The following is a 14,996-nucleotide window of genomic DNA, read 5'->3' as shown; positions in this document are numbered from 1 at the left end:
AAAATAAACAATATCGTACTATTTGCATAAATGAATAGAGGTTTTATATGTGTCATTTTGTGATGGTCAAAAGTCAACGTAAATTTTATTGAACACAGTTTAATAAGAAAAGTTCATAGATGAAATTTATAATTTAATCTAAATTCTTTTACATAAGTGTAGCATATTTGAAAATTAGGTATGGAAAAGAGAGAAGCCATGCATGAAAATAATATTGAAGAGACGAAATTTTCAAAATTAGTATAATGATTAAATATCATTTCTAACTTTTTCCATTTAATTCAACAAAAGTCAAAGGTTAATATATATAAATTAAAAAAAAAAAAAAAAAAAAAAAAAAAAAAAAAACTAGAGTAGGTAGAACAAAAAACATCATCATATCATGGTGTAATAATTACGTATGTCTAAATAATTAACCAATTTAACTAGTTTGGTGAAGGTCAACTTAATTCATATTATTGAATATACAGTGAAAAGATAAATATAATAAAAGTTAAAACCAACATTAAGATTTTCTTTAATTTGATTATAATTAGTCTACAATCATTTATAAATAACTTTCTCTTTTTTATCATTAGAATGTAATGCAATGGCAAAATAAATAAATTAATTAATAAACAGAAATATAAGTTTAAACGATTACAAAATAACTTGCTTTTAAGTTTAACACAATTTTTTCTAAAAAAAATCAATAAACAGAAAAAATATAAGAATATTTTAAATGATTACAAAATAAATCAAAATTTTACAAAACATAATAAAATTTTAAATTATATACATATACTCGTAAACATTAATACTAATGACATTGTTAATATCTAAAATTATCTATTATTAATAAAATCTAAAATCTTACTAAATACTAAATTTTGTAAATAATAATCATTTTAAAAATTGTAAGGTAATAAAAACAATGAAACATTTTAAAGTATACATACCGAAAGGATCGAAATTGATGGAAATGCAAATTGAAACCTAAAATAACAAATTTCAAATCTAACTTTGGTCCTAATTTATTGGTGTATCATTAATATTATTTTAACAACATGAAGTAGAAAAATGGAACTACTAAGTTAAAGACTAAATAGAACAGTTAAGCAAAGGCTCTTGTTGTCTGTCTATTTCTTTTTTTTCTTTTTTTTAAAGTATTAACTTCCACAGCTTCTATTTTGTCTCCTTAATTAATCTTGTATTAAATCAATTATTTTAATCCTACCTATTAATTTTAAATTTTCCAAAAGATTATTTTAATGATAGAAATTTGCATGTGGCACATATTATATTTGACTGAATGAAAATTTTAAGTGAAAAAATATTTAAAACTACACATCTATACTACCATAAGCACTTGATTTCAAATTGAAGTCAATTTTATTTAATAAATAATTACTCAAAAAATCCATTAAAAACTCAAAATGAAATAATATTCGAAAGTTGAGAAATAAAAAAAAAAAACTATTTAAATGTTTTTTAATAAAAAAAAAAAGTCAAACATGAAAATAATAAGATCAAAGGTATGAGAATGAACTCCTTTTTCTCTTTAGTAATAATAATAGAAACCCTCTTCTTTTTTTTTTCCTCACACCACAATTTATATAAAAAAAAAAAATAAAGGAGTTGCAATAAATTAGTCCAAATACAAAGACATTGACATTTTTTCCATATGGGTCAAACTTGATGGAGGTAGATGCAACTACTACACCCTTGCTTTTAGCCTTCATAAATGCACAAAGGCAAAATTCATCACCATTTGTGAGAGGGAGAGAGTTGTCCTTTGAATTTCAAGGGATGGGAGTTAGCATTTATTTTGCGGGCAAATAAATTTAGGTCGTCACCTTTCAATTATTTATGAGCATTTAAAGGGTCATGTATCAGTGAATTACATAATACGAGTGAATTGCGCGTACAATGTAGAAGTGTATTATTTTATACCTTTTTCTTTTCATTTTGATATACAAAAGATTTAGATATAGATTACTCAAGGTGATAAATACAACAGTCGTAGTCGTATTTAATAACTAGGAGAGACGCGTATTTGTACTATATCATTTGGAATAATCTCTAATAGCTTCAGTTATTTGAGTCTTACATTTCTAATTCTAAAGGTGAAGAAGTTCATTCCTTTCATATGCCACAAAAGGAAAGGTGCATATGTTTTGTTCCTATCCCTAAAAGTAAAGTAGTATTAGTTCTTTGTCATACATAACCCCAAACGAAAGGTGTATAGTTTTTTTAGTGCAAACAATGAGGTCACAGCTGAAATTTGAACTACAAATCTTTTGATTTTGATTAACATTCTAATACCAATTGAACTAAATTCTTTTCTCGATAAAAGTGTATGTAGAGAAGAAGATTATTGGATAACTAGTTTCTTATGCTTAATTTAAAAGATTAATCATGGATAATTAATAAAAATACAAAAACAATGCATAAAAGACTTTTTGAATGAAATCTTGCAAGTTGATGTTCTAAAAGTAAAACATAAAATATTCAAGACTTTAAGTCTAAATAAAATCATTATTCTATTAGTGGGGGAAAAAAACCCCTCTTTTTCATGGTTATGAATGAAGAAAAATCATTGAATTGACAATGAACACTTCTTAATTAAATTTAGGGCTAATATAAATTAATATTTTGACTCTCTTATATGCATATAATTAATTTCCATTATTGAGGAAGCAAAAGTCAACTACATATTAGTTAGTTGTGCATGCATGCTAATTGGATAAGGGTTTGATGAAATTATATATATAATTTCCACAGTTGAGTTGTTGGGTGTTTGTTTAAGATCATAAGCTATAAGTTTTTGGAATTTTATGGGGGCTGATGTTTTTCTTTTTCTTTTTCCTTTTTAAATTATTGAGATGTTCAAACGATTTAATAATTTGATGAGTTCGACGACGTCGAGATAATGTCGATGTTTTTTGTTTTATTTGAAATAATATACTATATTTTGTAGTTTTTTAAAAAACAATTGTCAACTAAACGAATATTAAGAACTAATAATAATGATTGGTTATTACTTATTAAAACTTCCCGAGTAAATTTTTTAAAAAATACATAATTATTTTCAAAATATACGTTGACGTTATCATATCTATTAAAGTTTGAAACCTCTTAGATATAGGTACTTAAATTTGCTGTATATCAATTAACCCATCTATGCCATATTTTCATTTTGTATGAAGATATATTTTCACCTCTATAAAAAAGAGAGTTTCGATAGCAATGAAGTTTGCTAATTAGTTATGCTTTTTAAAATACTTTACAACCAAAGAATCGTATACTATTTTAAATAAGAAAAAAAGAAAAGAGAGAAAATTGGTTGCGTGATCTAACTATCTCTCTCACACACCTAAGAATTTTCGGTTGAAATTGATAGGATTAAAAAGTTCATGAGGAGATTGTGAAACAATTAACAAATCCCACACAAAAGATGACTTTGTTAGTATTATTATTTTAAAAAATGTTAGTTTTATGACTACTTCCAATACATGACCTATATCTCCTTCTCTCCCATTTTTGTGAAAACAATTTGACTATATTTGTAATTTTACAAAACTTTTAATAAAAGTAATACATATTTCAACCCAAAATCGATTCTTTTTTAAAGAAAAAGAAAAGACTTGTCGATTATTAAAAAAAGAAAAAAGAACTATACCTTAAACACACGTAGATGGATTACGTAAGAGCCATATATATGTATTTTACATGTAAAAGGATTATATGTTTAGTTAACTTACCATCATATATATCATATAAATATTATTCACAATAATGAATGAAAAGAAAATATATGAAACTAGAAAGTGTATTTGGAAAGGTGGGTGAGAGAGTGTAGAATGAATACAAAAGAAGGTCAAAAGGATGATATATATATATATAGAGAGAGAGAGAGAGAGATGAGTAATAATCTTAATAAGAGTATGATTAGTGAGTGTATATAAAAAATAATAATAGTAGTAAAGTTTGATAAATATTTAGAATAGAAAGTCCCCTTTTGTCTGAGCCAAAGGACAATTAATTTTGTTTTAAGAAAATGAATTTGATTAGAATTAGTAACCTCTCCTAATCAGTAGCGCCACTCTTTATGTAAGGAAATATAAATAAATTTAATATTTGAGGATCCCCACACGCTATTTTTGTAGCCCTTTTGGGTTGGGACACGTGCTCTCTAATGTCCCTTTCCTTCCCTCCCATAATTAAAACACTCAACTCTAACTCTTCTTCTTCTTCTTCTTCTTCTACTTCTTCTTCTTCTTCTTCTTCTTTTTTTCTTTTATACATTTTTCTCCAAACTATACTAATTAACTTTAAACTCTATCTATCTAATTTGGCTCTATAAAGATTCATATATTTATAAAATTTAATTTCATACCTAATATGAAACGATAACAACGTTTATAAGAAATTGTAAGTATATATATATATATAATTTACAAATAAGGATAAATACTACATTTAACTAATAGGAGAAACTAACAGATGAAATTAAAAATTAAGTTTAGGAGTGTAGTTATAACAAAAGACGGTTTTTGTAATTTTTGTTTAATGTTCGTAAGAGAAACTAGAAGCCTGAGACATGAGAGATTGTCACCCATCTCACCACTATCCATCCATCGAGATCGAGTTAACATATTTTCGAATCCACGTCCGACTCGTTCATTCTTTTTTATTTTTTGGTTAAAAAAAAAGAAAGAGAAAAAAGAGAAGAGAGAAAGGGAATTGTTAGAAGTAGAGAGTTGAGAGAGAGAGAGAAGTATGAGCTGGAAGGAGATTCCGTGTGTGCGCCTTGAGCTGTATTGAAAACCTCTTTCCTCTCTTTGCTCTGTTTTCTCCCCTTCTTTCCTCCTTCCCTCTTTCCTTTTCTTTTCAACTCATTTCAAAAAACACTATATATACCCCTTTCTTAATCCTTTCTTTCTTCATCCTCCTTCCTTATATTTTTCCTCCCTTCAAAACAACTCCTACTACTTCTAACTTCTAACCATGTACGTCTTCCTCTCCCTCGTTGCCTTCTTCTTCCTTCTTTTCTTTCGTTATCTTTTCAAATTCTCTGCTCCGGCTACCCGGAAACTTCCCCTTCCCCCGGGTTCCATGGGTTGGCCCTATTTGGGTGAGACCCTCCAACTCTACTCTCAAGATCCCAATGTCTTCTTTGCTTCAAAAAAGAAGAGGTCACTTTCTTTTTTTTTACTCTTATTTTCCTTTTGCTTTGGGGCTTTTTTTTTTTTTTTTCTTTGAAGGGGGGGTTTTGATGATGAGTTTTGTTGTTTTGATTTTTGCAGATATGGTCCAATTTTTAAGTCGCATATATTGGGGTATCCTTGCGTGATGCTTTCTAGTCCTGAAGCTGTTAAGTTTGTATTGGTGACTAAAGCTCATCTCTTTAAGCCTACATTTCCAGCTAGTAAAGAGAGGATGTTGGGAAAAAATGCTATTTTTTTTCATCAAGGTGATTACCATGCCAAATTGAGACGTCTTGTTCTTCGAACTTTCATGCCTGAGGCGATTCGAAACATCGTCCCGAGTATCGAATCCATTGCTAAAAACACCGTTCAATCATGGGATGGACAATTGATTAACACCTTTCAAGAAATGAAGATGGTACGTTTAGAAACAGAGCCTCTCTGTTTATTTTAGGTTAAAAACACTCTGTTTCTCTTATCCCCATTTTGAGTAATTGGTGTCTTTAGCTGATTATTTCTTTCCATTCTTCTTTAGTTCGCATTCGAGGTTTCGTTGCTTTCGATATTCGGAAAAGACGAAGCTCTTTACTTCGAAGACCTCAAGCGATGCTACTACATTCTTGAAAATGGCTACAATTCGATGCCGATTAACCTCCCCGGAACACTCTTCCACAAGGCCATGAAAGCAAGGAAAGAGCTAGCACAAATACTAAACAAAATCCTCTCAACAAGAAGGGAAATGAAGCGCGACTACGACGACCTCCTTGGATCTTTCATGGGCGAAAAAGAAGGCCTCACCGACACACAAATCGCCGATAACGTCATCGGTCTCATCTTCGCTGCTCGCGACACCACCGCGAGTGTCCTAACATGGATCTTAAAATACCTAGGAGAAAACCCAAGTATTCTTCAAGCTGTAACAGTAAGAATGATCTCTCAATTTCTTAACCAATTTCCACTTCATTCTTTGAAAAAGTTCAGAAATTTGATTCTCCTCTGTTTTCTGGGTTTGTAGGCTGAACAAGAATCAATAATGAAATCAAAAGAAAATGGAGAAGATAATCTCACATGGGCTGACACCAAAAATATGCCAATAACTTCAAGAGTAATTCAAGAAACTCTAAGAGTGGCTTCAGTTTTATCATTTACTTTTAGAGAAGCAGTGGAAGATGTTGAATTTGATGGTAAGTAAAAAGAAAACCCAAAAAAAGTTAGTTATTTAAATTATGAAATTAAAATCCTTTTCTTTACTTAAATCTTTTTTCTTCTAAATTTGTTATTTTGCAGGATACTTAATTCCAAAAGGATGGAAAGTTTTACCTTTGTTCAGAAACATTCATCACAGCCCAGAAATTTTCCCTCAACCTGAAAAATTTGATCCTTCAAGATTTGAGGTAAAAATAATAATAATAATAAAAAAAAAAGGACAATATTCATTATTGTTTTTTACTTACTTCATTTAGAAAACACAAACAAATGATTCTGATGGAAATTGTTGGACTTTTTTATTTATTATTATTTTATTATTTATTATAAATTTCCGTTCTTGCATAACAAATTTGGTAAGGCCAAAAATTCAATGATTGTTTTGATATGATTGGAACAGGTTTCACAGAAGCCCAATACATACATGCCATTTGGCAATGGGACCCACTCATGTCCAGGAAATGAATTAGCCAAGCTGGAAATGTTGGTTCTACTCCATCATTTAACCACAAAGTATAGGTAGGTTAATTATTATTATTTTACCATAAGAACAAAAACAAAATTGATTTTAATTATAGTGATTAATTTGTGTTTTTGAATTTGAAATGAATGTAGGTGGAATGTAGTTGGTGAACAAGAAGGGATTCAATATGGTCCTTTTGCACTTCCTCTCAATGGCCTTCCTATTAGAATCTCTCTCAAGAAGTAAATACAAAAAAGACAGAAATAACCCCCCCCCCCCCCCCCCCCCCCCCCCAAACAAAAACAAGAATTTTCCAAGCATTAAAAGAGAAAAAGAAAAATCTGTTCTTTGTTAAGAGGAGAAGAAGAAGAAAAGCCACCTTGAATTTTGGGCAAAAGGGGACAGTTTCTGACTCACAAGAGAGTCATTATTAGTTATAGATTTGGATATACTTTAAAACCCCAATTCAGCCACAAACAATATCTCCAAAAACAACAAAAAATCAACGCTTCTAATCTTTTTGAAGTTTATTCTTTTCTTTCTTTTTTTTTTTTTTTTTTTTTTGTTAAAGCTTACAAATTTTCATGAGATGAAGAGGAAAAGTCCTCAAGGAATGATTGATGTATTTACTTTCACATACCAATTTTTTGTTTTGTTTTTTTTTTTTTTTGTAACCATAAAAATGCCGCAAGGCTAATAATATCATATATAATAAAAGTCTATTTTCCGACTTGTAATGGTATGGATGGATTGTTCGTATTTTTGTTTTGAAAATAAGATATCAATAGTCATTGAATTATGATTTTAATTTTTTTTCTATGAAGATGTCTTTCCTTGTTCTTTTGTGAGTTTGACTTATTTATTATATACACGCTTGATGACCTTAATTTTCAAATAATTAGTGGCACATGATAATCTCAACTTCATTCAATATTTTTTCTATTCACATCCTCTAGAGGTTGGTTCATAAACCGAGTCTTGAAAAGTCGTTAATAACGACTTTCTACTAAACCATATATGTGATATATACATTTGTTCACTTATGATTCATTTGAATTTGATTCAACTTGTGTATATATATATATTCAAATCTTTTATTATCATATTCTTCTAAATGTTTTATTCCATTATTTAAACCTTATAGAATTCTACTTTAGTAATAAATATCCAAAAGATGTATTTTGAAATTTGATATGTTAACTCACTATATATGATATCAAACACATGTGTTTATATAAGAAGAAAATATTAAGTTAAATTATTTTTTTTTAAAAAAAAAGTTGATAGTGTGTGATTAAAATAAAATTAACAAAAGAAAAAAAAAACTTTAGGAATTAAAATAGAATTTTATATAAATTAAGAAAAAAGAAGTTGTTGATGCAGTGAATATTTGCTTAATTTAGTATTGATGAATGGAATAATGAAGAAGACAGCCAAACATGACCATGACGTGTTGACTTCAAAGGTTGGAAATAAATCATCTCATCTAACCCTATAAATAACCCTTTTGAATATTTCACATACAACAAAATTATATTATATTCTATATATATATATATTAGGGAATTTAATTCTCTCTCTTTCTCTCAGGTTTGACTTTCTCATGACTATTATATTTATTCAAAATTAAGAAAAAAAATTAATGTTATACTAAATAGATTCTTCTGTATTTCCAATGAGAAAAGGCCACGTGACTTGCCTTATGTTTGTCTAATTATTATTGACTATTCAAATGGAAATATCTCAAATATCTATGAATCGAAATTCTTATATTACTTTTATATTTGAATTTTCATTTACTTGAGAAAATAAAAAGAGGAGAAATTTCTATATGTTGAATTCTTACACTCTAGAGAATATTTGAATATGGTAAAATAGTATTAAATTTGACAAGTTTGAAATAAGTAAAAGTTAAATATTAAAACTAGAAAAAGGTTGAAGTGGTTGTAAAGTAGGGAGGGGTTTCCTCAATGTTAATTTATCACTGTCAAAATCATAGGCTCCAATTCTACTTAATTATAAATATTAGAGTGTTTTATTGGAAAAACTATGTATAAAAATTGTATATGAGTACGTTAGCACATTGATTAGGTTTTTAAAAAAAGATATGAAGTGTGTGTTAGTAGAAGTATTGGATCAGTCCGATTAGGTTGACACAAATTATCTACACTCTCATAATATTTCCACTTTTTGAAATATATTCGTATAACACAAGAAAAAGATTAGTAGAAAAGAATAGAGGAAAGCCTAAAATATGTAACATGGAAATGATTAAATTAAGAACGACTAAACTCATTGAAGAGCCCATATCTATAAGATCAACAACTCATTGTTAACATGCATATATCTTCTCATAATTAATTTGTGGGGATTGTTGCGAGTATCTGTAAAGGTGTATTTATTAAGCTCATACCAAATGGTCCATATAATAACAATAGATGCTTTGAAGATAATAATCATTCTTCTACGAGTTGAGTTCTTTTATCATAATATACACATGCAAAAGCTCCTCTTCATTTTGCCCGATCGTGATCGTGGTGTTTAACTAGTCGGGACCAAAGGATAGTAGAAAATTGCAGCCCAGATAAAGAGGTGGTCCATACCCTTCCTATTCCGTTGGAAAAAATGAACATCAATTACGATTAAGACAATAACTAGAAAATCTTTTTTGAAGAAATACTATTGTACATTAAGATGCTTTTGTGAAAGACAATTTAACAATATCAAATCAAACCTTAAACATTACTCATCGAATATAACTCAACCATAAGTGACATGATATTCTTCTTTGGATAGCAAAAATTATATTCGATCCATCTCTCATCGTTATAAATATGGTACGATGCTAAAGAAATGAAAGAATTGCTATAAACATGAATATATATATATATATATATATATATTCATTGGATTTTACCACAAAAGATATTTAAATTTTGTTGTGAATCGCAGCTATATATATCTTTTCCATCCACATCATGTGGAGAATTAAATGGTTGGGACTTTTGTGCAAAGTACTTCACTAACCCTTTCGTTAGCTGCTTTCGTTGACTTTACTTTCCAATGCCTACAAATTTTATTTTTAAATATTCAGAGAGCAAATAGATATTTCATATAAATAAAAATAAAATAAAACAAAGTTAAATTAGGATCTTAGTTTCTACGTTCTTCGTTTTTTTTTTTTTTTCTTTTCTTTATAAACTCATGCATTTGGCAAATATGCAAAATTGAAAGTTTGTAGTTTCACTTTGACATCTAATTCAAGTTTGTAATTTGATAGATTTTTGTGTAACTTCCACGTCATTTTAAATGCTTCAAATCATTTTTATATATATAAAATATTAATTTATATTTTAAGGTTTTTCTTTTCATTACAATTTTAAGGTAATAATTATTAGTAGGTAAGCTTGTGTCAACTAAATTTGTTATTTTTTAATAGTGAATCTACTTTACTTACTTTGATTATCTTTGATAATAACTATCCATGAAACCATTCTCATATATGTAGACTTCTTCGAATATAAATTTTAGGAAAATGGTATTAAAGTTGATTTTCAAACAAAAATTCTAATTGAAACTCAGTTGATTTTCTTGGAAAAGTGTGAGAGTTGAATGATGAGCTCTATTTTTTTACATCATGTTTTTCCAAATGAAAGTATTAAATATGGTAAATGTAGATTTTATTTTCATGACTATACAATGAAACCCTAATAAAGGGATAAAACAATAAATTCTAAGATATTTGAACTTCATAACTTTTACCATAAATTTTAGTTAGAATTATCTTCTAAGGAATTGTGGTTTACCTTTCTTTGAAACTTTAATTGAATTTTTCAATGAAAAAAAAAAGGAACTACTTGGATGAATCACAAAGAGGACCATTCCTATGGTCCTTTATATAGACACCTTCCCTATCTTTTCACTTAATGAATTTAATAAAATCATGAGTCATATTAATAACAATATTCTATTTAAATAAATCTAACGGTAAAATGTTTAAATTGATACAACATTACTTTCTAAGATTTTGATCGGTACAATCCCATATTTTCTAAATTCAATAGGTTGAAATGGAAAATTTGATTGTGTTTTCATTATGCTAGAGGCTCAAACAACTTACTTTGTTCTCTTTAAATAAACTAAGAAGTATCAGCTAATATATTAATATGTTTGTACCCTCCAAGTTTAAAAAATGAACAAAATATGCAAGTTTGGCACTTGAATTTTTAAATTTTGGATTAAATAATTATTTGACATTTTAAATCAATATTTTATAAAAAAAAAAGGAAAAAAAAAACAATTTCATATCAAATTTATTATCACTTTAAATAGGTTTAATACACAGAAAAAGCAACTCCAAACACAAAATTATAATCAAACTATCTATTCGATGCTTTTAAAATTTATATACTAAACTTATTATAGGTTAAGCTAAAGAAATTTAGAAATAAAGAAGAAAAATAAAGTTGAAGAATATGTTAATTACACAATAAAGAAAACAAAATTGAACAACAAGAAGAATAATGATAATGATAATTGGAAGCATAGGAAACATATTTAGTAATTCCATGTAGTCCTTGTTTGAAGGTCAAAAGTTGAATATATTCACAATATTTGTTGGAGTAAAATAAAACAAATATATAAAAAAAATATAAAACAAAATGATATCTTTGGTAGCTGTAAACTTATAATTGTAAGAGAGAGTGGGAGAGACATATATAAAATAATAAATAATAAATGGGAGTGACACGTGGCGACACGGGAGGAAGTGAAATTGGTCTTGCTTGCATTCGTGGCTTCCATCTTTCATATCAAAACAAAAAAAGATTGCATGCTTTATTTTCTTTTTATTATTATTATTATTATTATTTCCAATTCAATTTTAAATCAAGTTGGCCACAACTTGTCCAATTTCAAACTTTATTATTACGGTTTTTAATTTTTCATTTCCATTTCCATTCCATTCTCTTTTACTATTTCCATTCATTAACCTTCCTTTTCTTGGTTCATAACAAAAATATCATTCATCTCAAAAATCTAATGCTAACAAATAATTCCTTAATTTCATTATTTTCAATATATTCTTTTATATTTATAATTTTTTTCTTAAAAAAGTATATATGGTAGAAGTGATACAACAAGAAGAGGAAGGAGTGAAGACCGACCTTTACCTCGACCAAAGATGAAGTTAAGGTCAACCATTTCTATTTGGTGATCAATAGAATATAGTACGACCTATTTGATACTTGAGAAGAGGATAACCTTTCAATAACTTAAGAACTCATAATGATGTTTTAGGCCATGCATCATTATTACTTTAAAAAACGTCCAGTACAATACTAAAACTCTTTATATCACATGTGTACTTTCTGACTTAAGTATCTGAGTCTGTGACAAAAACTATACATGCATGCAAACCTTTCTATCTTATCAATAAAACTCTTTATAAAATTATATATTTATCGTTATTTTCACATGATAAGTAAGTTGTCTAAATTTCAACATCAAATGTCATTATTTTTGTAGGTTTGAAGCTAGCATTTCCATCGATACCAACATTTTATACATGTATGTATAAACTATATTTAAACTATTTTTAACATTTTGTTTCAATTAACTTAGTGAATAAAGTCCTCAATTGATTTGCTATAGCCTATATAAAATCACAATTATATTGACACGTGTATAAGTAACATAAAACAACTCTATTATAGAATCCACTTCTTTGATTTCACTTCAATTAATATTTTCTTTTTCCTAATAAAAAGTCATAAGAAGACTTATAAATGTACAACTCATTCACCCAAAAAAAAGAAAAAAAAAGAATTTTCTTTTCTAAATTTTGTAGATTTGGGAGAGATGACCAATCAATTATAAATTTGACTTTTAATTGTATTATCGTAATGGAGCTTCCTTCTATAAAATCTTCTACGATTGTTTCGTCATCTTGAGTGTCAAGTTTTTGTTTGTTTTTGACATTTTGTTGCATTGAATCATTATTTTTGATCAATTTCAAACTTAACTTCCGAATTCAATTATACATTACATCACACTTTTAATAATTCCATTTCTAACTTAATCAATTAATTATACTCTAATCATATTGTTTATTGTTCCAAATGTTATTTGGTTCTCCCTTTCTCTCCCTCCTTGAATGCTATAAATAACTTTAAAAAGAAAATAAAAATACATAAGGCTCACTCACCTCCCATGTGGGCTATAAAGGAATGACGATGTTGAGAGAAATGTTGAAGTCCTAATTCTGTAAGAGTGTTGATAGAAATGGGGAGAAAATGTCAATGTCAATAGAAATTTCTAAAGAGATCAATCACAAAATATTCTAATTGCCAATAAATAAATAATTTACCCTTTTGAAACAAGTTTAAAATATCTATTATATTTATACATGATGTTTATATATTAGTAACATTATGTTGTTCATCTTCTTGTATTTTGTCAATTCTTACCCCGTAGGTTGGTGTTAACCTGATGAACTTGTGAAAATATGGGAGGGAACGTATGTAATAGAAGCTAAGCCTTTTGGTTCGAACAATTTAAAAGAAAAGATTAAGTACTAGGTAAATTTAAATTTATTAAGAGAGTTAAATGTCAATTAATTGCCGTATAAACTTTGCTCAACTTTGACGTGTTTAGAGTAAGTGTAGACTTGGTTTAATTGATAATAATCATCAAGGACAGAACTAGAATAGAATCAGTTTAAATGCTATAACTATTCCACACATTTTAAGTTATGTTTGATTAACTATAATAGAATGTATTTACGACTGAAATGATCATTTCGATTTTGATTTGTAATACTAAACTCATTTCATTATGATAATTTTCAATCCAACCTTTTATTTTCCTACCACTTTAATGTTCAAAGATGTCATTTCTATTTCACGTTAATGATAACAATTTGAAATTAACTGACTTTTGAAACGTTTTTTAAGCTCAACAAATATTCACATCCTCGACTTTAATGGTATATGTCAATTATCAGTATGCTATGCACATTTTCTAACAATTAAATACTTTAAAATTTTGAATTGTGAGAATTTATGACAGCAACGAATTTATTGAAATTAATGAATAATGGCAAAGATATTGGCATGGTTGATTCGTGCATTCATCAGAGCTAAATTTGAATTAGCTTTATTTTATTATAATTATATTATTTTTGGATAAAAATATTGGGCAAATCAACCAAAATGAAATTAACCAAATATCACGATGCTTATTTGACTTTTCCCGACTCATATCTGATGAAATTGCTAAGTTCATTGATCCAAATTGCTAAGTTTCTGTCAAAACCAACTTATTTTTTCAATTTTTTTATACTTTTCTTACTTTTATTATTTAAATACATTTCTTAAAGCAATTTCTCTTAGTTTTTCTAATATAGGGGAGATTTTCAACATCTTAACATAGTGCATCTTAAGGTTCACCAATCTTAGATCGAATACCCGTCTGGACTTAATGGACTCTCATACCAAATATGATAATAAGATTCCATCTATTAGAAGAAGTATAAATCCTATTGATTTTTTCAATGTGAGATTCTCGTATACGGTCAAAGAGACTCAAATCTACCAACAAACAATAATAAATGAATTTAAGTTCAATGAATTTGAGATTGTGGTTCGTACTTATCATGCTAAATTACAATCTAATGGTGACAAAGAACATAAATTTAGAAAAATTCAAATGTCAATCACTTAACTTAATTGAGAGAAACCATTTCGTGGGCAGACATGCCGTTTTACCATACCATGCCTAAAAAAGTCAATCACCCCCTTTTCCAAGAGAGAGCCAATGATAGGTATATATATATATATAATATCCAATCGTGGAATGTTTGCATAAATAAAAAAATACATATATTTCCCCTTAGGTTGTACTTAGAGATATATTTTTCACAAAATTTCAAACCATCATGAATAGACCTAAATACAATCTTTACATGTGGCATTCTAAGAAGCATGGATACGAATTTGAACAAAACACGGCTATACGCTAATTAAATTTAAATAAATAAGATGTTGGTATACATTATTTTCTATTGTTATTTATTTAAGATATAAGAGATGAAACGTTTTGGATTCAAACTTCAGTCTTTTATGTATATGTTATATCTT

At 27.8% G+C, this 14,996-nt stretch overlaps 1 protein-coding gene across 1 annotated transcript; it reads left to right on the top strand.

The window, feature by feature from the left end:
• The first annotated feature begins 4,761 nt into the window (after positions 1-4,761).
• On the top strand, positions 4,762-7,588 carry CYP707A1 (abscisic acid 8'-hydroxylase CYP707A2). The gene is made up of 7 exons (XM_008453651.3): positions 4,762-5,177; positions 5,289-5,607; positions 5,725-6,111; positions 6,205-6,373; positions 6,477-6,583; positions 6,796-6,914; positions 7,011-7,588. The coding sequence occupies exons 1-7, from the start codon at positions 4,990-4,992 to the stop codon at positions 7,102-7,104; spliced, it is 1,383 nt and encodes a 460-aa protein (XP_008451873.1). The 5' UTR covers positions 4,762-4,989; the 3' UTR covers positions 7,105-7,588.
• Positions 7,589-14,996: the final 7,408 nt, after the last annotated feature.

The sequence above is a fragment of the Cucumis melo genome, chromosome 7 (genome assembly GCF_025177605.1).
Source record: "Cucumis melo cultivar AY chromosome 7, USDA_Cmelo_AY_1.0, whole genome shotgun sequence".
Lineage (NCBI taxonomy): Eukaryota > Viridiplantae > Streptophyta > Magnoliopsida > Cucurbitales > Cucurbitaceae > Cucumis > Cucumis melo.
The sequence above is the reverse complement of the archived record's forward strand: the minus strand, read 5'-3'. Positions and strand labels throughout refer to the sequence as shown.

Excerpts from the sequence above, each read along its gene's own strand:
- CYP707A1 (XM_008453651.3), top strand. The coding sequence starts at position 4,990 with ATGTACGTCTTCCTCTCCCTCGTTGCCTTCTTCTTCCTTCTTTTCTTT. Across the intron at positions 5,608-5,724 it reads CCTTTCAAGAAATGAAGATG|TTCGCATTCGAGGTTTCGTT; the intron begins GTACGTTTAGAA and ends ATTCTTCTTTAG. Across the intron at positions 6,374-6,476 it reads GGAAGATGTTGAATTTGATG|GATACTTAATTCCAAAAGGA; the intron begins GTAAGTAAAAAG and ends GTTATTTTGCAG.